The following is a 25,664-nucleotide window of genomic DNA, read 5'->3' on the forward strand; positions in this document are numbered from 1 at the left end:
GCTCAGTTGGTCTTTAGAAGACCATTTCAACAGAGATGGGGGTCTATTTAAATTAAATCTTAATGTCTTTGTTCCGAAGAAGAATGCAGAATAAAGCCCAGTACATTGTAAATTGACTTTGTATGACCAGAGCAGCCATACACCAGAATTTAATTCTCATAAAATCTTATTTTGAATTGCAGTGTAAAGAGAACATAAAGGGTGGAGAGATGGCGGTGTTTGCTTCACGAGCAGGCCCCGGATCTTGCTGGCACCCAGCATGCTTTACTTGCTCCACCTGTCAAGAACTTCTGGTAGATCTCATCTATTTCTACCACAATGGCAAAATCTACTGTGGTAGACACCATGCAGGGCTTCTGAAGCCACGGTGTTCAGCTTGTGATGAGGTGAGGATATATATCATTTTCTAAAGGACCAAAATACAAAGAAACTAAATTTACATAGCCAATACGAATTTCTAATTTTGTGTCTCTTCATAGATAATCTTTGCTGACGAGTGCACTGAAGCTGAAGGTCGTCACTGGCATATGAAACACTTCTCTTGCTTTGAGTGCGAGACTATTCTAGGAGGACAGAGGTACATCATGAAGGATGGCCGTCCCTTCTGCTGTGGATGCTTCGAGTCACTATATGCAGAGTACTGTGAGGCCTGTGGGGAAAATATTGGTGAGTTACTTTCGGAACAACTGAAACTGTTTGGCAGGGATGTATATTCCTGCTCCTGGAGGTCCACCTTCTTGCAGACTTTAGTTTCAACCTTGTCCAACATACCTGCTAGAAGGTATTGAGTAATCCTGAAGACGTTAATGGCTGATTAATTAGGGTTGAAGCAAACCTTTACAGGAAGGTGGCTCTCCGAGAGCAGGACTGGACAACTCTGTTACACCTGTATGAACATCTGGTTGAAAAAGTGCAGCATTTCTTAATTGCTGATTTACCTTTTATTCAGGAGTCGACCATGCTCAAATGACTTATGAGGGTGTACACTGGCATGCTACTGACAAATGCTTCTGTTGTGCCCAATGCAAAACATCCCTACTGGGCTGCCCCTTCCTTCCAAAAGAGGGGCGGATCTACTGCTCTAAAGACTGTAGCCTAGGTGAGGACGTCCATGCTTCTGACTCTTCAGATTCAGCTTTTCAGTCTGCCAGATCACGGGAATCTCGACGCAGCATACGAATGGGCAAGAGTAGTCGCCCTACAGAGCAGTGCCAGCAGACAAAACTCTATTCAGCAACAGAATACAGGACCTCCAGTCTCTGTGGTGACAACACAGAGACTGTGTGTCATCAACTGGAAAGAATCAACTTTGCAGAGGACAACTACTGGAGAGACCGTGATGAGCAGGAAGGCCCTGAGGACTGTGTGGAAGATTGGGCTGAGCATGAAGACTACATGACTCAGCTGCTACTGAAATTTGGAGATCGTGGTGTCATTCACACGGAGGACACCAGGCCGGCCGAGCCATGGATGATGAAAGACTCTGAGACCAACAGGACCAAACCAGAAATGAAGATCAGCAGCCATAATTTGGCAAGTAAGAAACACCACACAGAAATGTATTGGGCCCAGTCTCAGGATGGACTTGGAGACTCTGCCTATGGTAGTCACCCTGGTCCAGCTAGTGCTAGAAAGATTCAAGAGCTGGAGATGGATCAGGGAGCAGTATCTGCATTCTGGTCTGAGCCCAGGCAATGGTATGAAGACTCACTGGAGTGCATTACAAATGAATTCCAGAAGGCAGAGTTCAACATTGGAGACTCTATGGATTCTCTAGCTCTCTCAAATATTACAGGTAGGAATGGAAATTTCAAACAGCATTTATCAGTCCTGTTCCTTCTTAAATTAATCTTAATTACTCATTACATGTCTTCCATTTCTCAGGAGCTTCGTGGAATGGAGACAGCAAAGACAGACAGACCATCTACTCCCTCCAAAACATGAAAGACCAAGAGAGAGAGATGGATGAGTGTGATAACATTAGTAACATGGGCACACTAAACTCCTCAATGCTCCACAGAAGCGCTAATTCCCTGAGGAGTTTAACCTCTGAGCTGGACCGTGAGGAGACACTGAGGCAAGGAGAGAGAGAAGACGAGGAAGAGGAGGACAGAATTCCACCTTATTTTGGAGAGGAACCACCCTCTCCACTGCATCTTCCAGTGCTGAGAAGGACCAAGTCTCAGTCCCAATCCAGACCTCAGCAAGTGAAGTTCTCTGACGATGTTATGGATAAAGGATATTATGGCGGACTAGGCTTGAGGCCAGCACCAACGAGCGAGAGAACTCGCAGACGGACCTATCACATGGAGGAAGAGCCACAGAGGCGTCCTGCTAACAGACATCACAAACGCAGACAGGGCCGGAAAACACGTTCAGAAAATGCCTTGCACCTGCCTTCCAAAAATCGGGGTAAATTGCATGTTGTGCCTCAGATAATCAGCTCAAGCATACCAGAGCCCAGGAACGGTATTCTTTTAAATCACTCGGCACACAGTCAGCACTCTTATCATCAAGCCCCATCAGACTTTGCTCAGCAGGGCATGGTCCGAATGGACCACTTCCAAAACGTTTGTGACGATGATGATGATGACTGGTGTTCAACATGCTCCTCTTCATCTTCAGAGTCTGAGGAGGAGGGATTCTTTCTTGGTCAGCCAATTCCCAAACCCCGATCTCAAAGTTTTCATTATTGCACAGACGACTATCCGACTCGCGTCACTGCTTTAACACCTCCTTTCGGTTCACGGACCAAACTGAAAAAGAAAGGTCATAAGGGCAAGAACTGCATAATTTCTTAGACTTTAGACTGAAAGCCTGCATCTGCTGCAGCTGGAACATACACAAGCGTGATTTTTCCCTGGAGATTTAAGTTTTCTTTACAAGTACGGAGGGTCAGTTGTGTTGCTGTTGGTCTGAACAATGTAATATTGCCTTGTACATTGTATAGCAAAACCATTATTCCCAAAAAAGCAACATTTCTTGAGTAGCATGTAGACTAAATAATTATTTAATAGTGCAAGCAATGTATATTTGTTAAATTAAGATTGGAATTCTGATATTTTTATATCCAAATATGTTGAATGATTAATTACCACGATTCCTGGCCTCAGATGGAGTTATAATTATTGTTCAACAAAATTGAGGTTTGCCATTTTATTGACCAGGGGTTTGCAAATGCAAAATATATATAAATGCACTATTCATATGCTTAATGGCCTCGTTATGTTACTCTGCAGGTGTAATAACTGCACCCTTAAACATGTTTCTGTCTGCAATATACTTACGTGCTTAAAACAGTGTTTGGGGAATCTTCTCTCTATTATGTACATTTCACCACAGGTAACATACTATCCCTTTTTAACATTAAGATGTCAATAAAATAATTCAAGAGCGATTTAATACATTCCATTGCACCTTGATTTTTCTCATTTGTTCATAGGCTGCTTGAAAAAAATAAAATTAAAAAAATTAAAAAGATTACCAAACATAGCGACTTTATTTAATTACAAACATTCAATCACAAAAGGGGCTTAAATCAAAAGGAAAATCATGCATTGTAGTAGGTTCAAGACTCTTTAATACTACACAAAGGAAAAACTACACAAATACTTGTGTTGGGTTTTCACAATACAGTGGCCGGAAAATATGAAAAAAAAAAAAAAAAAGATGAAAATGCATTATTGTCAGCTGCACAGCTTAACAGTATTACAGATAGCAGCAATTTGCTGAACCCATAAAGATTACTTACCATTATTCATTCTTCAACTTTTCTCACTGGTTCGAATGCAAGTGAATTAATTGGCAACAACATAGAACCCTTTCAGTTTATACACAATTGATCAGAACACCATCATCTAGTAAATCTCCTCAGTGGGTTAATAATCTCTATAGCTTCTGCAATTAATAAGAAATAGAGCAAACCCTCTTCTGGCACTGCTTTCCTAGTGTTTGCCATCAATTTTTTTTTTATTAATCTTAATGTTGAAAGGTTACAAAAAGATTATACAACCTAGCATCGACTAGTGTCAATGGATGAACGGAACTGCATAAATGAAATACATAAAGAGATTTTCCTTGCCCCGTTGCAGACCAAGAAGACTTCTTTTAGGTGGACACTCAGCACACTGGTCTTTACATAAACCATAAAAAACAATGAAGGACTTTTGTGTAGTTACAGAGGGGTGGGGGGGTTACACACAAAAAAAACCGCTGGTTGAGTAAAATGGGGCCACCTTAGACAGCAGGTTCAGGCTGTCGTACCACCTCATCGAGTTCAGCAATGAAGTTTTTCAAGTCATCAAGGCATCGCTCACGGATCTCTATCAGGTTCTCTTTTAGTGGGTTCTGCAGGTGCTTTTCTAAGCTGGGTTCCTTAGCCACCAGCATCTTCACCACCATGCCAAACGTCTCACAGTCCTGACGATAGACCTATAAAACAGCCCAATGTTTGAAATTATAAAGCAGTAATATTGTCTAACATGTACAATGTACACACAAATGTCAATGGCAATCCCCAATCACTGCAAAACAGTGTATGCGCATATCTAGTTACTTAGACCTCATCCTTAAAGTGTGTTAAATGTGGCACTGTAAAATGTGATTTTCTTTTCCATTTGGCTTTCTAACCGACATAAAAGCACATGCCTTGACAAGCTCAGACAACAATTTCTTGATGATAATAATTCATCCTGGAGCTCAAAATAAGATTTTTTTCTGATGAGCAAAGCATTCAGATATGTATTTTCCCTGTTAACATTTTCATTGGCCTTGAAAAATAAATGAAAAGATGCATTTAACATTACATTTTTAAGCAGCAAAGATGCCGCATTAATCTAATTGGAAACAATATGCTCTGCTTGTGCTTTACTTTTATGGCAAATGCATTGTGCTGTCAATCACGACACAGTCTCAAGACCCATCTCATACAACAGACCATGAAAGCATCTTTAATCTATTTCTGTTCACAGAAGACATAGGGATGGAGAGCGGTTTTGTTCTGTATTTGGGAGAACATTCTGCATTTCTGATCTGCAATCCAGACGATATAACAAAGCCCCAAACCAAAACTCTCAGAGCTCAGTTATGTTTACTGTGGTTGGATAATCAAACACTTCTGGACATCAAAGCTATGCTTCAGACCCAAGGGAGTCTGCAAAACCTCTGCAATTACCTTCACTCACACACAGCCCGCAGGACATGTAACTTATAGCTGGAGATCATATCTTGAAATTTACTCTACAATTTACATCAGGTGACAGTGATAAAATTAGACTGTCATGACTTTACAATGGTACAGAGCAACACAATGCACCCAACCAAAACTGAGAGAAACTGATGGTTAAACATCTCAGTTTCTGACATGGCCCTGATATTGCATAACCATACAACAACATTTGGAAGTACTTAAAATATAACAGGAACTGAAAAGTTTGGGCATAATTAAACGAAAATAGACAATGCATATCTTCCACGGTTCCTGCTACCTGCCCCCACAAGTCTGGAAAAGAAATGTGGCCACCCAACTAAATGTGCTGACTAATATTTTTAGCAGTGAGCTCCTCATTAGCTTCTAACATAAGGGCTCTTTCCCATGGCTGCGTCAAGTTCTAGTAAAATGAGATCACCTGGTTCCAGGAATCACCAAGGCCCACACACAAAGCCCAGAGTTCTTTTGTGAGAACTGCCTCTAATAGTCATTAAGTCGAATAGGTTCAATGAGAAGACTCTAATAGTCAATTAGAACATTCCAGAATAGAATGGATAAATGTAGAAAGGAAGTACTCAGTAGCCTGAGGCTGCAGGTTAAGAGAGACCGCAGATAATAGTCAATCTGTGTGACTGTTTAAATAGCATTAACGCTCAGTCAATTAACCTGGTTGCTGGAGCCATGTAGCCTACGTGCCATTTTTAAAAAAACAGGTTGAAAATAATGTTAGTTATACATTTAGATCAGTACTATATACTAAATAAGTAAAAGTTTAAACTAGTGGTAGCAGTAGCACTGCTTGCCTTTGCAAAACTTGGAAACACAGTGATAAATTGTGTGTGGTTTCCAGACATTACACAGTTGCTAAGGTGTTTCGAAAAGTTTTTGGGTGGCTGTTTACTGGCTCAAGCCAATAGAGTGTGTCTAAAGGCAAAATCACATTAGCAAATTTCCAGCAAATTTTTGCAGACAAAAAGGTCAATTGTTCAATAGTCAATATGCACTCTTGAATCTGAAGTCACTGTTTGTTGATGTAGTGAGTTTGTGTGAATCTGCATGGGTAATTCACAAATCACAGATTCCTATTAAATTAACTGGATTTTACCTGTTCAAATTTTAGTTTACAACAGTAAATGCGACCACACCTTTATATTCTCTGATATTTTTTCTCTCTTGTTTTTCTGCCAGGCATAAAATCATCATAAGTCAAATATGAGTTACAGATCCTAACCCTGTCAGTATACAAGATTTCCATAAATATCTGATATAACTGAGAGCCCATGTGGGGGTTAACTGCATGTGTGGCCTAGAATTTAATTCAAATTAGATGAGAACAGGAGGTTATGGTACTGTTATCTCAATGTCATCACCTTTCTACATTTCCAGTAGAAAAGACTCTGAGGTACATAATAAACCACCACTAAACTCAGTACGTAGGGATGATCTGAAGCAGAGGTTAACAGGAAGTTCTGAAAGAACAATATTTTTAAAGCAAATTTATTCTATTTGCAACTATTTTTCTGCTGGTTTGTAATGATTAAATTAAACATTTTAATAGTACCAACTGTGATTCTAATTCATATTGCTATGCTGTCCATTTATGAGATAACCTTAAACATACAAATCCACCATAGCCACACTGAGATTAAATAATTCATAACAATGCCAAGAATGCTGGGAAGTGATTTCCTAGAGCAGACTTCCTGTGAACCCCACCTCTGTTACCCAATCAAACAGAAAAGCTGAACAGGACCTAGAGAGTGTGTGTGTATTCTTGTTCAGCCTTTCATGTGTCATTTTTGTACTGTGGGAGGCTGATTCCTGATTCCGGGTAAAGATAGCAGAGAATTATTCAGGAAGGGCGGGAAAGACAAGGAGGGAAAAGTGGGAAAGAATCTTTACACTAATAACTTTCAGAGTGGTTCAGCAAAAGTTCAGTTCTAGTTGTGCAAGACCAAAGTTAGGTGTATTATATAAAAGCTTTGAGTATAAAGTTTTAGCGTGTGAAATTGCAATACATTCAGCTGCACGCCCAGCAATTTGGTTAAAAGTAACAGAACTTCTCCAATGAAATTGCTTGTGAATTGAATTCGGTCAAGAAATATACTGTACATACATTAGCATATAGATGCCCCTAAGTACATGGACTAAAAACCACAAAGCACTAATTTACAATCCTAAATTATTGTTAAGGATGCATATTCACCTTAATATAGTATACTCTAATGCCCGTGCTCTGGAACAGGAGCATAGAAAACCTAAGCATAGCAAAACATCATGTAAGGGTAATTAATGGTCTTTGGGGGCAACTGTGCATCAGTCTATTTTATTTGAGCTGACATTTTCAGATCAGAAACATCAAACGCGATTAAAGAACGAAGGAATCAAACATCCCAGATGGACCTCAAATGCCTTGCTTCAGACCTAGATTAAGCTTCACCGTGGACTCCAGAACTATCACAACAAATATGCCCTACTTACAGTACTTTAGCAGTAAGGAATTCAGTCTCGTTAGAATCACACGGGCTCATCTGTAAAATAAACGTCTTGCTGGTCAAAATAAAACAATCGAGAGCCAACTTGATTCCTCTTTGAGCATGACTTGCACTGAACTTGTTTAAAGTATATGCTCTCTGCCAAGATGAAACATAACTAACAAAAAAAAAGAAGACCATAAGACTGAACAGATAAAAACAAAAAAACTAAAATAGTTTAATTATAAATTACACTTCTTGGTGTAAAAATTTTGAAAAATTGTACTGGTTGGCCTTTTCCATTTAATTGGTCCCCACGTGGATGAGGCTTTCACGCTGCAAAATGGATGCACAAGTACCATAAAGAATCAAAAGTGGTCCATGACTTCACTATACTTCAAGGTTTCTGAAGCCATATGATAGCGCTTGTTAGAAACACACTGAACTTGAATTAATGTTTTTACAGAATTTACCATTAAATGCTGTGAACAGATCACTGAGTCAGTGTTGAACTCAAGAACTGGATCAGTCCAACTCATGAATTAATGATTCAGATAAGTTTTGAGTGCAGAAACAATTCTGTCTAATCACATAAACTCATGTTTGAATCAAAGAGATGAATGGTTTTCTTGCTTGTATGCCATCATATGGTTTCAGAAGACATGGAAACTAGCTCGAGTCGTACAGATGCTTTGACACTTAAAATATTTGAGTTTGTTATCAACTCAATGTTATTGCATGGAAAAGAGCAACTGTCACATTATTCAAAATTTCTACTTTTGTGTCCCACGCCCCCTTTAGATGTATATTGTTCAAGTATATATAAACCAAAAAACATGCTGTATAGTGCATGCCAGCTAAATGTTTGTTGGAAAAAGGTAAAGTGCAGAGTGTAGAGATGGCTAGACCAGATTGAAGGAGAAGCTAAACATCTGGTGGACACTTAAACAGAAACAACACACACACTTTGTGAAATAACAGGCTTTGGCCTGAAAGGCATCTACACACTGTCACTGAAATATGTGCGTTCAGGGCAAATCAAAACACACTTCTACTGCCACATCAAAAGAAGTGCGGAAAAAAATAAAATCCTGAACAAATTACAGAAATGTAGATCTGTCAGTCATTTATGCAGGAAAAGATGCTTAAGTGATTGAGAATACAAAGAGCTATTCAAACACTAAAACTGATTCAAAGGGCTTCCTGTGAATTAAGAGGAAAGCTTAGCCATACATAAAAAAAATCTGATTTGTTTTCGATATGTAAAGGAGGGCCGATAGGAGCGCCGACGCACCACTCCTGCAGGATCCCATCTTTCATTTAATAGGGCCAGTAGGGAAAGGAAGAAGAGAGACCAGGAACTTTATTACGATTGTTCTGACCAAGCTGAGACAGTAGATGTTTTACCTTTGTATCTCCTTAGTAAATGTGATGACCAACAAGAAAGGAAAAAGACTAAATGCATGCAAGTGGTAGTGATCAAAAGTATTAAAAATGTTATTTTAAATGATGTTGTTGAACATAACAAATTATGTAATCTTTCGATGCATTAAATAACCTAAAATGTAAAACTCTTTCTGGCAACCCTATTAATAATATACAGCATCCTGAACAGGAGGCATTAAAACAAATATGTGGCCATTTAAAACAAAAATGGCACCACACTTTTCCCAACTATTTTAAACACTCTCAGACCTATGGAAACAAAAGCTCAAAAGTGACTGGGGCGTTTCTCAAACCTTCTCAATTTCCCGAGCCTTGGCAGCAATAGCTTGAGCTCGTCGCTCTTGAAAGTCGTCCATTACGGCGGAAGCTTCATCTACGGTGGGTGGAACTTCATCTGTGGGTGCTTCCACCGTGGTCATCTCCTCCTGTAGTATACAGGACAAGGCGCTTTTAAAGGCTAGATTAATCCAGAAACATGTTCAGAGTAAAACACCCCAACAAATGTTGGAAATCAACATTCAGGAAAGTCCTGTTTTCTCCGAAACAGAAAACAGGCAATGCAGAACAACGTCATTGTATGACAGAATGGAAAAAAGTCAGAAAAAAATAAAAATCTAACAAGTTGGCTCTGTCTATTTAGATCTACGACTTGGACCTGAAACTACTTTTTGTCTCAAAAAATGAAATGTCCAACACTAATTAACCAAAATCAAATTAATAACAATAATTTGATATAAGCAGGGATAGAAATAGATTTAAGACAAGACCTGCAAAGGCATTACAAACAAATATAAGCCCACCAAAGCAAAATCATCTGTTCTTTGTTCTTCAAACAATGTATCCACAAAACAAATGTGTTTGTTGAATTTAAGAGACCGCCTATCAGGCCGAGTTTACACTGGCAAAGCCTTTTCATCTAAGGCACAAGGTTATAGCTAATACCCCATGAACAGAGCTATGGAAGAAGATCAAAGGCTGAAGGACTGAGACATCCACAACCAAAAACAACTTTCATCTGTACATGGTTCAGAGGTGAATCTAAGAGATCAAACAAAAGAAACTCACACAGGTTCTTTAATAAAGCATTTCATGTCATGTTGGATTGAAACGGAAGCTTGATTCAAGCATTCTTGAATCAAAACACTGATTGAGTACTGGGACAAAACAAAAAACAAAACTGAAATATTTAAAACATTATTTGCATATCTAATCGTATGTGTTTGGGTGCAACCTCCAACTTTTGTTTAATCAAAATGTGTTTTTCCTTTCCTAACACTCAATATGGGTCATCATCAAATTCAAAATGTCTTAAATATCTATCAGTTTATATATAAAAAAAAATTATATATTCATAACATTATATTTATTATAAACAATTTATATATAAATATAATGTTAACATAATATTTTATCATTTATAATAGATATATTTTATTTATTATAAAAACTTTTTTTATTATTTTTAAAAAAGTAATATTTTTTTATAAGAAATATTTTTGCACATCACACATTTACAATACACCATTTAATTTTTCTGGTGTTGCTACTAAAAAATTATGAAAATATCTAAAAATCCTGAACAATTTCTTTACAATTTGGGTGACAGAGATGACATATTACATTTGTGACATTTAAAATGCACACACAATTACCTATTATCAAATTATATATAAAAAATAAAAAAAAACGATATCCTAAACTTAAATTATTTTTTTTCCTCAGGCTTTTTAAGTAAGGAAAGCCAATGTCTAAAGAACTAGTTTGCATTACAAATAAAATAATAAAATATTCACAGAGGAGAGTAAAATTAAATTAATTATTTAATTTTATTAGTTTAATTTTAATTTAATTTAATTTTAAAAACTTATTTTTAAAAAATGTGTATGTTCACCATGATTATTCTCAGATTCGGTTCACTTCAAAAAGGAAAGAGAAGAGAGTGCATGAGAGAAACAGTTAAACAAAATTATTCTAGACTCTCAGTGCTCCCTAGAGTATGTCCAGAGTGCTCTGAGCCTCCGATAAGATCTTGTGATAAGGCCGAGAGTTGAGCTAATGGATTTCTCCCTCTTTTTTTAGCCTTGCTGCGGCCTGGGTGGCCCAATGAGGTCCATGACTCTCCTTCAGCGACCCGCCGTGTTTTGTGTCAGAATCGTGCTTACAGTCTGAATAAACACGACACGGGCCGCTTGCCTTTCATAAGCCAAACAGGACCCTTTAAAAGCCATCATATGGGAGAGAGGAAAGCGCAAGCAAACAGCTTTTCAAAAAGAAGGAAAGAATCTCCAGTCACTAATTTGCGTTTTTTCACCATCAGCTGAAGTTGCTGGCATGTCACACTTATTATTATTTTAGTGGATGAAAAGGAGTGTTCTGGTAAGCACATCTGTTCGGGAGCTGTGTGTGTGTGTGTGAGCGACTCACCTTAGTGACTGATACGGAGCTATGGGGCGAACCGTCTCGTGATGCACTCACGGAGGGGCCGGGGGGCCTTTCCCTGTCTGTAGAAGATGAAAGACTGGAATCAGAACATAAGAAACAAAGCATCTGTTGTAGGATGCAAGCCAACAATGCAGCTATAGTTTGGACGTGGATCAACATCCCCCAGAAAGCTACGGAATATGGCCTTGCATGACTCATTTGGAGCCATAAACGCTTTCACATGCTGGAGCGGATCCTGCTCGCTTTCCGAACATCCAGCTGGTGTACAGAACCAGGTGGTTCCCTTGCTGCCGATCAGGGCTCTTCCCTGCAGGTAAACCGCAGCCAGGTGCCTGCAGTTTCACCCTGTGACCCTCTCCTGTGACCTACGGATTCGTTCGGCCAGAGATGAAGGAATGCTCGCTAAATTGATTTGGAGCTATAACCAGAAGTTATGTTTAGATTTACACAGATTTAAGATTCCAATCTAAATCTCCTTGCGACGTATGCATGCACATCAAACATCTGGCAAAGAAAAGCAAAAAGGGAACGGATGAAAGCTAGAGAAAAAGGAAAGGTTTAGCGATCAGACACACTCCTGTGGACTTTTTACGATTCCCGGCCAAAGGAAGTGAGAGGAAAGCAGACAAACAAAACGAGGCTCTACGACGGTGCGATTAGCAACGCTTTCTCTCAAGTTACTGTGACTGCGGGCTGACCTTTAACTTATAAAGCAAAGCGAAACAAAATCTCCTTGTGTGTGAGCCATAAACTTTCTTTATCAGGATTTAAGAGGAATATGATTTTTCTTCATGTTTTGGTTTCCAAAATATTCATATAAAATGGTACCCTGGTGACTGAATACCTAGGTACACTACCATTCAAACGTTTGAGCAGGTTTTTTTCTTTTTTTTTTGTTGTTTTTTTTTTTTTAAAGTTAATACTTTTAACCAGCAAGGATGCATTAAATTCATCAAACAAGAAAGTAAAGACATTAATAATGTTACAAACGACTGCTATTTTAAATAAATATTGCTCTTTTGAACTTTAAATTTAAATAATCAGTGTATCAGTTTACACAAAAACATTGAGCAGCGCAACGGTTTTCAATGTTGATAAAATTAAGAAAAGTTTCTTCTAACAGAGCATATTAGAATGATTTCTGAAAGATCATGTGTTAATGAAGACTGGAGTAACAGCTGCTGAAAATCCAGCTTTACCAACACAGGAATAAATTACATTTTAAAATATAAGCTAAAACATTTATTTTATATAGTAAAAATATTACACAATATTACATCTTTACTGTATTTTTCATCAAATAAACGCAGCTTTGGTGCACATAAGAGACTTATTTAAAAAACTTTAATAATTTTACCAATCCCAAACTTTTTGACAGCACCATTATCTGCAATTAATTTTTTTTATTTGGAAAAGTAGCCAACTTTATTTATTTTGAAAGTAGCCATGTAATTATTGGAAAAATACAGTCAACCAATCATTATTGCAAAATAAATCATATCAAGATGATTCAAAACCACACTGTTGTGTTTATTTATATCCAGTGATATGTCTGCCTGTATGTTATCCAGTAAAACAGATACACATTTATATTTTCTCATTTTTCTCCATGAATTCCATGTTCATTTGTTTTACCAAAAAATATATTATGTTGTGGACTAAATGACCATTTTTCAAAATGTAATTCATGCAGGCTTTCTGATGCATAATAATTATGACCACATAATCTACATGCCCTCAAAATGACAATGTTTTACTCACCAGGTCCCTTGCCTGGCACTAACGGCTCCTCAAATCCTGAAAAAACACAGGAAAACATATTTGTACATGATCAAACAAAAACTGTATTTTTCAGTGAGCAATAATTCAGGCGTTTTTGATGCATTTCTTTGATCAGTATTAGAGGTTAGATCATATGATCTCATGCAAGCCTGCTCCATCTTTTCACAGCAGCTTAATCTATAGACGCTCATTTGGGGTATGTCACCCCTAACACATGCATCCAATATTGGCTGCCTGAAGCATCGCTCTGGAGCTTATTACTGAGGATCTCATTATAGTAACAGAGAACAGCGAAACAAACACAGATGGCAGTCTTTAATAGGACAGGCTTTGAGTGACATCATCTGTGATCGGAGGTCTGCGGTGGACGCTTGGGTGCAGTCATGTCCAAGCCTGTCTATTTTCAAACACGATGACTCAAATCAAACTTGTCTGGGAAGCATTTAGGACATTTATCTAGTTTATAAGAGAAATAAAGCAACCAGGGAAGGTCTTTCCACTCTGCAGCTGGGCATATTAAAATGTGCTTGCATGCAAATTAGTCAAGAAAGCCTTTAAATCAATCAACAGGCTTTTACATGTTTCAAATAGTCCACGCCAGGTCAAAGACTACACTTCAAGCTGTGCACTGACCCTTTGTACCGTCTAGAGTCTGAGTGTGTGGGAGATCCCGCCAATGAGATTTCTCCAAGTGAAATGCAGAGAGGTTTGGCCGACTGTCTATACCTGCGAACACCTGGCATTAAACAATGTTGAGTTGAGGTTGAAATGTTGAGGTCATAAACTCCATCATGCATTATTATACATGTGTGTATAATAAGTATATACACTTCCATTCTAACCCCAACATTTTGAACAGTAGTGTATATAAATCAAAACCAAAGAAATACTGAGTAGTGATTGAACAGGCATTTTGACTGAAGATTTTTCATACTTTTCCCCTGCTGAGGTGGGAAAGGATGCACTTTGCCCCGCTCTGGTGAGTAGCTGCGGCTGCTTATGCTGGACCCCGACCGACTGTGAGGGGAAGGGGGGACGTCCCGCCGAGCTGGAGAGCGTTCACGTACTGGAGGGAATGGCGCCTTTCTTCTCAAGTTGTCCCGCTCCTCCCTGTGAGAGAGATGAGCATGGATACGCAAAGTTTTCTTGAGTGTCTGTTCCCTGAATAACATGGGGCATTTTACTTTTAACGTATCTGAATACAAACCCCCGGTCCAGGTTCATTATGGCCTGTATGAGGGTGTCGTCTCCTGCATCAGGGGCTATTGTAGGCAGAGACCTGGGCGGAGGAGGGTGAGCACCCAGGACTCGAGCATTCGGGGGAGGACCTGCACGATTGCTCGGTCTGAGGCAGGAAAATAAAAATAAGACAAATATTTGCATTCACATTATGGATAAGAAATATGACGCACACTTTTTTTCTTATTAAACATTAGCAAAAAAAAAAAAAAAAAAAAATTAAGATAGCAAAAAAAGTAAAAATCTAATTTAGCTTCGCAATCACAGGTATAAATTACATTCAAAAACACATTGAAACATTAAAATGCTAAACCAAAACAAAAAAGGTTCAGTTAGCAAAGAAAAGTAAAAAAAAATCTAATAAATAATAAAAATAAACACATAAATAAAACATTAAAAATCCTTTTCAGCTTTGCAATTACAGGGGGAAAAATTGGCATTTAAAAATATATTAAAACGTTAAACTTTTTTTAAACATACTACACGAAAAAAAATTTGTTGGCAAAAATAAAATAAAAAAAATCACTAGACCAAAACTGACAAAATCACAGCAAAAATAGGTCAATATATGCCAAATAAGTAAAAATCAAAGTATGTGTGGTTTAAATAGTTGTCCACTGTCCTTAAGAAGGGGGTTAAAGGGGGGGACAATCTATTAATCTTAAGACGCTTGTTTATATGAACCATGGCCTGTAGGGTCAGATGCTGAGTGTATTGAGATGAATGGTCAACGGAGAGGAGACGAGGTCTCAGGACTGTGACGGTCATTTCAATTGATCATTTTTTCATATGCATCATACACATTTTCATAACACATATGACTGACTTTCTTATGGAAGACAAAATATTATATTTTGAAGGATGTTTTAATTGTTTTTGTCCATATTATGAAAGTCAGTGAGGTTCAAAACAACACTGGACCCCATTTTTGAATTTTCTTTTTGAGTGAACTTTCCCTTTAAGTGTTGACAGACTTTTAAGGGTCAATAAATATTCAGAAATGCAGGGTCAGTTATGACTTCGTAATGTCCTTAAAGACTTATTTAAAACCTGTTGGTTATGCTGGACACCGTCGCCCCTGATGACACAGAGGAGATTCTCTTAAACTAGCTTACACACTGGGCTTTGCTTCATTTAAGACTATCAATTTGTGCAAGGACCAAGCCAGAGGCTTCACATCCTGCTTGTAAAAAAGCAACTCAATATATACTGCACAAAGAGGAGGGCAAAATGAGGCTTGTAAAAAGTTGCAGCACTGCCTAACAGAGCAGCACCGTAGCTCTGCCCGCAACCAAGACATTCATTAACACACATCTGTTCTAGCGGCAGTAAAACCCCCTTCAGTTTACTCTGCTCCCCCTCGACTCGCTTTCCCTGCCAGGGCCCTCCGGTCGTGCACGCCGATTACGTGCCACTTATACGGCCTGCCGCACAGGCGAGAGGGAGGACGTAAAAGAATCACAGGCACCTGGTCCGAGTGACCCTGGCCTGAACCCCAGCCAGGTTCCCCTCTCACAAATACACACGACAAAGTGTCCGCACACAGTGACCTCGCAAAACTTTAATGACCCTCACATCTGTTTGAAGTGCAGGTGACCCTGTCTGCCCTGGACTAACGGAGCAAATTACCAAATGTCTGTCTTTACTGCCAATATGAAGACAGGATATTACCCCAAGCCAAAAAATTTTTAGCATCTCACTACCAATCACGTCAGATTATAGCAAAGAAAAGGTCAAAAGAGGTACTTTAAAGCATGTTTGACATGCACGATTATTCAAATTAGCGAGAAAATGCTTTATAAGACCATATAAAGGACATTCTTCAAAACTGAATCTTGGGAATGTCTGATTTTAATAAGACGATTGAGAGGCTAAGACAAGCATCATTCACTGTCTAATTACAAAAGCGCTCCCAAGTGGTAAGAATGGGCCAAAAACTACTTTTCTCTCTCTCTCACTCACACACACACTTACTATATATATATAAAATATTAGTGCTGTCAAACGAAAAAGTTTTTGTTTACATAATGTGTACATTTATTATGTATAAATACACACACATGAATGTATATATTTAAGAAAAATGTTATATGTATACATTTAAAATATTTGAAGTGAAGTGACATACGGCCAAGTATGGTGACCCATACTCGGAATTCGTGCTCTGCATTTAACCCATCCAACATGCACACACACAGCAGTGAACACACACCCAGAGCAGTGGGCAGCCATTTATGAGCAGTTGGGGGTTCGGTGCCTTGCTCAAGGGCACCTCAGTCGTGGTATTGAGGGTGGAGAGAGCGCTGGACATTCACTCCCCCCACCTACAATCCCTGCCGGCCGGGGACTCGAACCCGCAACCTTTGGATTACGAGTCCGACTTGGGGATTTGTATACAATATCAATTATATGAATATAAATATATACATGGAAATATTTTCAAAATATATACTGTATGTGTGTGTATTTAAATATACATAATAAATATACACAGTATACACACATATATTATGAAAACATTTTTTTTTCCACCTTCTTCAAAATAGCATTTATGTTCAGCAGAAGAAAGAAACTCATTCAGTTTTAAAACAACTTTGAGTAAATTATGGTATAAAAATAAAACATTATGACAAAAATATGACAGAATATTTATTTTTGGGGGGAACTATTCATTTAACGTTAATAAAACAACAAAACGCAAAGAGAAAAATCACTCATTCTTGACTGAAAAACTTTAATACAGTTGCTTTAGGAATCAGTCTATGTAGTGTTTTATTTTTATATTTGTTCATTCAATTTAATTGAATGCTCTGCTAAATGCACCTATTGTACCTGAAAATAAAGCACTGTTTGTTTTATTTGTATATTATGTGTATTTGTAATGTGTATCTTTGTTCTTATTTTTTAATAAGAAAGATAAAATAATGACAAAGATTTTTATCTTCGCCCACTTTGGCCTAAATATCTGCCATGTCTTTTTTTTTGTTTTTTTGTTACCTTGAAAGGCTTTGTCTTTCTAGTTTGGCTGTAATGCTCAGACAACTTGTAAAACCAAAATGACAAAGAATCGTGATAAAATCATGATATGATATTTTTTCCATATCGCCCACCCCTAATATGTATGTGATGTGATTTTTCAGTGTATGAAGAATTTTGAATCCTTTGCAAATGTATTCTATTTCTACTTCAAGCAAAACACAGCTTTCTTGTACAGACTCTTTCTGTGACAATTTTAACCAATTAAGAAAACAATGATGTCACGATTTAAATGTTTTTGACGCTTCTTAGTAGGGGTGTACCAACACAAAGTTCATTTGGCTGGACTCCAATTCTTGCTGCGAACTGTTGCATTTAATTACCAGAGAGGCAGATTAAGAGATAGGGAAAACCACTGGGAAGCTTACTGTGCTTATCCACTTGGCAGAGTGACTGTCTGTGGGTATTTCCATGGGAGCTGAACCACAAAAACCAAACAGAGAATGTAGGACAACTCAGAGTTTGATTTATGCTCCTTATTAAGAAACTTCACTTTGTTTCTTGGATCCTTTCGTCTCTTACTCAAAGTATAAAAACAAGGCATTATAGCTGGAGGGAACGCAGCTTGTTTTCAGAAGGAACAATTCTGCCATCTGCTGGGGAAATTACATGTGCTTCTATGGACATGTCCACCCTTGACCCCGTTTCGTTTACACATTGTATTAAGATCCCAAAATGATCACAAATAAATAAAAGTGTAAAGGGGATCCAAAATGTTTTTAAGGCCACTCAAACCATGTTTGGAGGTTATCTGAAATGCATGTGGCCACTTTGCATTTGTAACTTTTGCTAAATCTATTCTGAATACATGAATACAAGAGTGAGTATTTCCACTATTTCCAAAGAGCAGAGAGAGAAAAGATGGCTAAATTTATTCAGAATACGCCCATTACAAATGTAAGAATACATCTTTTCCTTTGTAACATTTTTAACCCTTGTGCATCAATAAAAAAAAGTTACACTTAGGTCCATAGTGGACAAAAATGTCCATGTCAAAAAAACGGTCATAAATTGGAAGCTTGGGAGCAGAGACTTAAGTGTGGTCTCATTTTAAAGAAGACCCATGGCAGATTATTATTGAAGTAAAAAAGTTATACAGGTTTAAGTTTATGAAAATGATTTATGAACAATATTTTGTTATTTTATGAATATTTTATATATGAACTCTAAACCTGCTAGAAAATCAAAGCCATAAATCTAAACAAGTTGTGTTCCAAATTTGAGGTTGATATCTCAAAAAATGAGCTCTCAGTAAGATTTTGTTTGGACGCAGTACCAAATTGTCCCCATTAGATGCCAGCAAAACTCTGCTGCTGCACACAGTGCTTGGATTTGTGATTTACAGTAGAGTTTTTCCTTTCTCAAATATTACAATTTTTTTTATGACACGCATACAAACCACACTCTGACATCTATACCAACACACCTACACAATTATAGCAGCATTATTTATCCAATTGGCTCTATAATACGCAGAAGCAGAAAACAGGAATAAAGCAAGTATTTGCTTTACAGACCCTTTATAGACCAAACCTGAAAAAATGGCACCATCTGGTAAAAAATAGTAAAAAACTTAATTTTGAAGCCTTGCCAACAGAATGAAAGCCTATTAACAAAAACGGCATCATTTTACAGTTAAACGGCACTGCGATTAAAAATAGCAGTTTTAATGGGTTTCAATGGGGACATTTTTGTCCTTAAGGTCCGGAGTGTGAGTATTTTTTGTACGGAGGGTAAAATAGATTTTTTGAAGGAAATGAGGGTGAAATATTAAAATTCCAATAAAAATAAACACCTGAGCCAAAATTTATGCAGTTGGCATTAACACAGGCACACTTATAACAAAAAACAAAACTGAAATGGACAAAAATGTCCATAAGGTCGCACAAGGGTTAAGTTATGAAATACCTGAAGTCTATTTGGCGTCCACCATGCGGCTCCTCTCTCGGCCCTCTGTAGTATGGGAAATCTTCCTGCTAAAATGCAAAACAAAAATATATGATGAAGAAGTGAGATATATAATTGCAATTGTTGAGTGTTTTCCATATTTGATCTTTTTTTCCCCCTTCTTTTTTTAAACCGAATTCAAAACATTCCAAGGAGTGTACATATATATAGTTTTATACCTATAACAAACATACCTATAACTAAAACAAATAACAAACAAAAAGACAGGCAGACACACTTTTTACACATTAGCTATACATTAAAAAAGAAAAAAAAGTCAACCAAAAAAATAAATAAATAAAATTAAATAAAACTTTTTTTTACCATATCTAATCTTTAATACTTACCCTTCGCCCGGGTGGCCCACCCCTTTGCTCATTTGGAAATGAGTGATGGCTGTCTCCATGATAACCTCGCTGATCCTCTCCATGGTAGTTGCGAGGAGCGCCATTTGGATAAAACCGAGGGCCATCATATTCAAAACCCCGGCTGTAGTCCTCGTCTGGCCGCCCGAAGGGTGGTCTCCTGTCCCCTTGAGCTTCTCTTGGATATGGACCCTGGAAGATAAAAAAAAAAGCTCAAGCACAGCCATTTGTCTAACAGCATAAACCAAATATCTGATCACTAGATGCCCCCCTCCCAAAAAAATTATAAAAATAAATAAATAGAGTTTACCACTCTTCCTGCTTGAAACCGTTCCTCATAAACATCTCTAATATTTCGATCTCTCCTAAAAGCCACTGAGATTAAAAAACATGGACAGAGATGACATATTAAGATTTAAACCTCAGTAACCATATGGCACTTAAACATGAATTATTATATAAAAAGAAATTAAATTAAAACAAAATGTATGACAACTATCAAAACAATAACTCTAAAAATATTGCATAACACTGACATAAAAATATTTAATACAAATGACAGTGATATCTTATTACATTAATCATATTTACATTTCAAAATAATATAAACATATTTCATAATATTTATAAAATTTTAATCCGTTTTTAAATCTAGCATATTTCTCTAAATGACTTACTTTTAGTGTCTGAATGGAAAGCAGATGTCTTCAGTTGTATGATGGTTATCTATGAACAAATGAGAGGTTAATGAAAGAGAAATGGGGATGTACCAATACCTATAGCTGGCAGATTATGATTTATGCCCCATAACCATTCATTATTGCTGATAAATATATGCAGTTTTGTGTTCACAACAACTGAAGTAAAAGCATTCACACAATAACTGAAAAGTACTAGGCTTTTCACATTTTATTGTATCATAGAAAATGCTACTATTTAGTACTTCTGACTAATAATAATAAACTTAAAAATATTTGTGGCTAGAGGGCGTTGTTAGGCACAACCCCTTTTTCAATACTATTTACTATACGTGACCTTATTTCTTTTACAAAACAGTTGCTAATAAGAGCACAAATTGTTTTAAAATATTGTAAGCAAGTCAGTCTAATATACAGTTCCTAACGTAACAATGTTGCTGTGCAAAAAACAATAAAACAAAACAAACCCGGACTGACTGGATTGACCAATCAGTACCCAGAACTAAACTAGACGTTTTATAATTTAAATTAAATAATGCGGTGTTGTCTTTTAATATATTATCGACTTCCAATATTGTACTTATTAGACTGATAAGTTAAAACGCTCACTGTAGTTGAAGATTTATACATTTTCTAAAACAGATGTGCAAGAACCTTTGATTACATTTCAGCAATTCACAATCAACTCCCATTTATATTGATTTATGTTTTACCCATATGTGTGCATCTCCAGTCAACAAACTGATATTTATGATAAACTCATTTAAACCAGACGCAGTACTACCGTCTTTTACCAGTGCATGCATACTGAGAACACATGCGTAACCCCAAAACAAGCGTTTACATACCGTTTACACTCGCTGCTTGACACACCTCGTCAATTTAACATGTTTGTCTTTTGTAGCCAATTAACTTTTGTTAAATAATAATATTTTAAGACGAAACGTGGCGAAACGATCAGAGAGTTGCTAAACAAAAATCCACAGCCACAATCAAAAACACAATGTTTCCGGGTCAGACCAAATATTTTCAAAATAAAGCCACACAATCCTAATAAAATAACTGTAAAAAAATAAATCAACAAATTGAGGCCAGTATTCACCGTATTTTCATTTTAACACCTTTACATGAGTCCCTTTGATTTCTATAGTAGCAATTAATTTTGTGAATTTGTTTTGTGACAGCGGCGTCTCTTTAGCTTCCGGGTCGCGCTGCGTCGATATTTTGAATCGGATTTGGTTAAACGTACATTTTAATAAGTTCACAGACGACAAATGCAGTTGTTGTCATTATGGTAAACATGCTTTAAATCAATAGGATTCTGGCGATTAAGTAAGTCTGAAATGATTTTTGAGTTATGTTTTCCGTTAGCTCTTTTAGTATCATTTTTTGCTCATGTTTAGAAATATGTCATTTGTTCTTTTTCAGATATCAAAGATAAATATGAGTGGTGGTTTAGCGCCCAGCAAAAGCACTGTTTATGTGTCTAACATCCCATTCTCCTTGACTAACAGCGATTTGCACAAGGTACTCTGTTGTATGTCAAAATTTCTATTAGTTTTATATGGGGGATTGGGGTAAGCCACTTGAGTGAGAAGTGAAAGTAATAAAATACATTTAAATTTTACATCATATGCATGTATATTTTTTTTTCTTTTTGCCTTCTTACCCTGAAGCATCTGACACATTTTAAACTTTGATGGACTCTCTCTAAATATATTATCACATGACAAATATTGTGCAAATACCTTAGAATAATTAATATTGCATTATTAAATTCTTTCATTTCAGAATTTCAAAAAAAATTACAAATATTGTTAACATATATATTTCTTGAAATTTCCCCACAGTTATGCTCTAAATATGGCACAGTAGTGAAGTAAGTATCCTTTATTTTTGCGCCGCAATGGATAGATTCTGTTATACCTCTATAATTCTATCAACGTATAGCTTGATCATAGTCACAATATCATTTTCTGAAGGGTTACTGTTGTCAAAGACAAGCAGACACGGATGAGTAAGGGAGTGGCGTTTGTGCTGTTCCTAGACAGAGAGTCTGCTCATAATTGCGCTCGATCGCTAAACAACAAACAGGTATGATATTTTAACATGAAAAAAAAAACGTACACATGAAGCCATAGTGTTTAATTGCTCTTGAATTCTTTCAGTTGTTTGGGAGAACGGTGAAGGCCAGCATTGCCATCGACAATGGGAGAGCTACAGAATTCATCAGAAGGAGAAACTACTCAGACAAATCCAAATGTTATGAATGTGGGGTACGTTTTAATTGATAATATGCTGAAATGTATTGGTGGTCATGTGCTTAAAACTTTTACACTGTGATATTGCTAATGTGTAGATGATATTGCTTATATGTTTTTGAGGTCATGTTATTTGTCTCCGACAGGAAGAAGGGCACTTGAGTTACGCTTGTCCTAAAAATTTACTTGGAGAGAGAGACCCTCCACCTAAAAAAGAAAAGAAAAAGAAGAAAAAGGTCCAGCAGCCTGAGGAGCCGTAAGCTTAATGCATTTAATGGAATACATCATCCAAAAATTTAATTTGTCAAAGTTCCTCACCTTCAGGCCATACAAGATGTAGATGAGTTTGTTTCTTCATCTGAAAAAAGTTGGAGACATGTAGCATTACATCACTTGGTCACCAATGGATCATCTGGAGTGAATGGGTGCCGTCAGAATGAGAGTTCAAACTGCTGAAAAAAACAACACAATCCACAAGTAATCAACATGTCTCCAGTCCATCAATTAACATCTTATGAAGTGAAAAGCTGCGTGTTTGTAAGAAACAAATGTATCATTAAGATGTTAAACTCTTGCTTCCAGCTAAAAAAAATTAGTTTTCAATCCATAACATTGCCTTCTCTACTGAAAAAGGCGTCTCATCTGAATTAGGAGAGAAAAATGCACTGTTCACAAGAGAAAACAGTCCACACAGTTCTAAACAAATATATTGGTGGATTTTGATGTAACAGGGCAACATGGACTTTTTCACTGGATGAAGCATTTTTATGCATTATGTGTGTTTTTATTACAATCATGCACCTTTTCACTTCACAAGACCTTAATTGATGGATTGGAGTCGTGTGAATTACTTGTGGATAATTGTGATGGTTTTAACAGCTGTTTGGACTCTCATTCTGACGGCACCCATTCACTGCAGAGGATCCATTGGATTGGTGAGCAAGTGATGTACATTTCTCAATGTGTTACAATAAAAAAAAAAAAATGTCTACATCTTGGATGGCCTGAGGGTGAGTATATTAAAGCAAATTTTCATTTTTGGGGTGAACTGTTCCTTTAATCTTTTGAAATTGCAAACAATATGTGTATAAATATTCTGCTTTTGTTCTTTCAGAGAACCAGAGGACAGTGACGAAGAAGGAGAGGATCCAGCACTGGACAGTTTAAGTCAGGCAATTGCTTTCCAGGTCAGTGAATATACTCTACTGTTCAGTCATCATACATTAATATTCCTAGTAAAAAAGGGTTAAAAGAGAAATACATATTTTTGCCCATCATCATCAGCAAGTGCGCATTGAGGAGGAGGAGAAGAGAAGGAAGCAGGTCACAGAGGATGTGTCTCAAGCATCTACATCAGAGGACACCCACAAACCCAAGATCAAAAAGAGTGCCTACTTCAGTGACGAGGAGGAGCTCAGTGATTGACTCATACATACTATTATGTGTTCGGAACACATCGCCTCTTCTCAACCACTCCTACCTATTAAGAAGGTCACATATTGATCTGAATTTCTAATTTTGTCAAACTACGTTGCAGAACGTCAGAAGGAAAAAACTCTGCTTACCTTGATCTGAGATGTTTGTCGTCATTGTATGCTCCTCATTGAGATAATTACACCTCCAAATATTGGGTATGTAGTATAGGGATTTAAAGATCCTGCAGAAAAGTTCTGTAAATGTATTTTTTAGTAATTGTAAATAAAGTGTAGTTTTGTGTATTTAACATTTACATTCTTGTTATTGTTCCAGGAAGCATGGAAAATAAACGGTTTTAAAATAACTTCCTGTGACCTTTGTCCTCAGCTCTCACTTTTTTTTCACCCACTGATATAAGTCAAAGTTATGAAAGTTCAATATACAAGTGTTTGCATTCTCAGTGAGACAGACCTCAAAAAGTACAGTATATTTGAAATGCAAAAATAATATTGCTTCATATCATTCGCAAAAGTATGTGTGAAATGTATGCACATTTCTACGATACAAATTAAAATTTGTAAAATGAGATTTTGGCCTGTCCTAAGTCCAAGATCTTGTTCTTCTTGACTGATATCTGATGGTTAAAATCATTCAACGATTGATCTATTGAACTGAATAGCAAAACCAAGTGAGTGCATCAGTCAATCTCAACAATTCAGCTCTGTTATACAAGTTATAATATATAAAAAAAAAAAAATCTAGTAAATATTCTGGAAGTGGAAAAATTGGAAATATTTCCAACAACAATATTTGGTCCCAGTTGTGTAACAGCTTAATGTAGGCTGCAATTGCAACCCTGTTAACCTTTCTGTTTTGTTTCTTTGTTTTGTATTGTTAGTTTATTTTGATGTTTGTTGTTAGAAAATAGCAAACAAAACAATCTCACAAACCAATTTTAAGCTGCATTTAGACCCAAGGTTTGGTAACATGGAAAATAAATAGAAAACAAAACAGCTCATATAAAAAGTTGTCTCATTTGCTGAAACAGAAGAGTTTAGGCTTACAAAAACCATGGTTTTACTAGGTATTACTACAGTAAAATTAGTAACCATGTTTTTTGCCGTATTGATTACCATTTGTATAACCGCAGTTTTACTGCATATACCATGTTTAAACTATTATTAGTGTAGCAAAACGATAGTTTATTTGTAGTCACCACAGTTTAACTAGTAACCATGGTGTTTTGGTTTTATTTGTGGTAAAACCATGATTAAATGTGGTACCCTATTCGTGGAAAGTGCCATGAACGAAAGTCTTGAATATAAGAGTAGCACAGTTAGTTACCTCAC

At 36.9% G+C, this 25,664-nt stretch overlaps 3 protein-coding genes across 5 annotated transcripts in view; 2 read left to right on the plus strand and 1 right to left on the minus strand.

The window, feature by feature from the left end:
• LOC306861787 (prickle-like protein 1) overlaps positions 1–3,637 on the plus strand; it is a 27,771-nt gene extending 24,134 nt beyond the window's left edge. For both annotated transcript variants that reach the window (XM_079404266.1, XM_079404267.1), the window contains exons 5-8: positions 183–386; positions 480–666; positions 950–1,795; positions 1,885–3,637. In XM_079404266.1, coding sequence (XP_079260392.1) covers positions 183–386; positions 480–666; positions 950–1,795; positions 1,885–2,801 — 2,154 coding nt within the window. In that variant the 3' untranslated portion in view covers positions 2,802–3,637. The remainder of the gene's footprint in view (positions 1–182; positions 387–479; positions 667–949; positions 1,796–1,884) is intronic.
• LOC306861789 (periphilin-1-like) lies at positions 3,474–21,654 on the minus strand. Of its 2 annotated transcripts, XM_079404269.1 has the most exons (12): positions 21,487–21,654; positions 20,618–20,666; positions 20,251–20,315; positions 19,923–20,132; positions 19,537–19,604; positions 14,561–14,698; positions 14,288–14,463; positions 13,987–14,079; positions 13,333–13,368; positions 11,554–11,630; positions 9,423–9,554; positions 3,480–4,431 (listed from the first exon to the last, which is right to left on the minus strand). In XM_079404269.1, coding segments are annotated over exons 2-12 (1,191 nt in total). In that variant the 5' UTR covers positions 20,619–20,666; positions 21,487–21,654; the 3' UTR covers positions 3,480–4,236. The 2 variants fall into 2 exon arrangements, with proteins under 2 accessions (XP_079260396.1, XP_079260395.1); XM_079404270.1 differs by lacking the exon at positions 13,987–14,079 and having other exon boundaries at positions 3,474–4,431.
• Positions 21,655–21,823: 169 nt separating this feature from the next.
• Positions 21,824–24,688, plus strand: LOC306861790 (zinc finger CCHC-type and RNA-binding motif-containing protein 1-like). Its single transcript, XM_079404271.1, has 8 exons — positions 21,824–21,970; positions 22,067–22,165; positions 22,489–22,517; positions 22,621–22,732; positions 22,807–22,914; positions 23,046–23,155; positions 24,014–24,086; positions 24,184–24,688. Exons 2-8 carry the CDS (start codon positions 22,082–22,084, stop codon positions 24,322–24,324), a joined length of 657 nt encoding a protein of 218 aa, XP_079260397.1. The 5' UTR covers positions 21,824–21,970; positions 22,067–22,081; the 3' UTR covers positions 24,325–24,688.
• Positions 24,689–25,664: the final 976 nt, after the last annotated feature.

Source organism: Barbus barbus (genome assembly GCF_936440315.1).
Source record: "Barbus barbus genome assembly, chromosome: 42".
NCBI classification, from domain to species: Eukaryota; Metazoa; Chordata; class Actinopteri; order Cypriniformes; family Cyprinidae; genus Barbus; species Barbus barbus.

Excerpts from the sequence above, each read along its gene's own strand:
- LOC306861789 (XM_079404269.1), bottom strand. Across the intron at positions 14,699-19,536 it reads GGACGCCAAATAGACTTCAG|ACCGAGCAATCGTGCAGGTC; the intron begins GTATTTCATAAC and ends TTCCTGCCTCAG. Across the intron at positions 14,080-14,287 it reads CCCACCTCAGCAGGGGAAAA|GTATAGACAGTCGGCCAAAC; the intron begins GTATGAAAAATC and ends AGGTGTTCGCAG.
- LOC306861790 (XM_079404271.1), top strand. The coding sequence starts at position 22,082 with ATGAGTGGTGGTTTAGCGCCCAGCAAAAGCACTGTTTATGTGTCTAAC. Across the intron at positions 22,915-23,045 it reads CCAAATGTTATGAATGTGGG|GAAGAAGGGCACTTGAGTTA; the intron begins GTACGTTTTAAT and ends TGTCTCCGACAG. Across the intron at positions 23,156-24,013 it reads GTCCAGCAGCCTGAGGAGCC|AGAACCAGAGGACAGTGACG; the intron begins GTAAGCTTAATG and ends TTGTTCTTTCAG.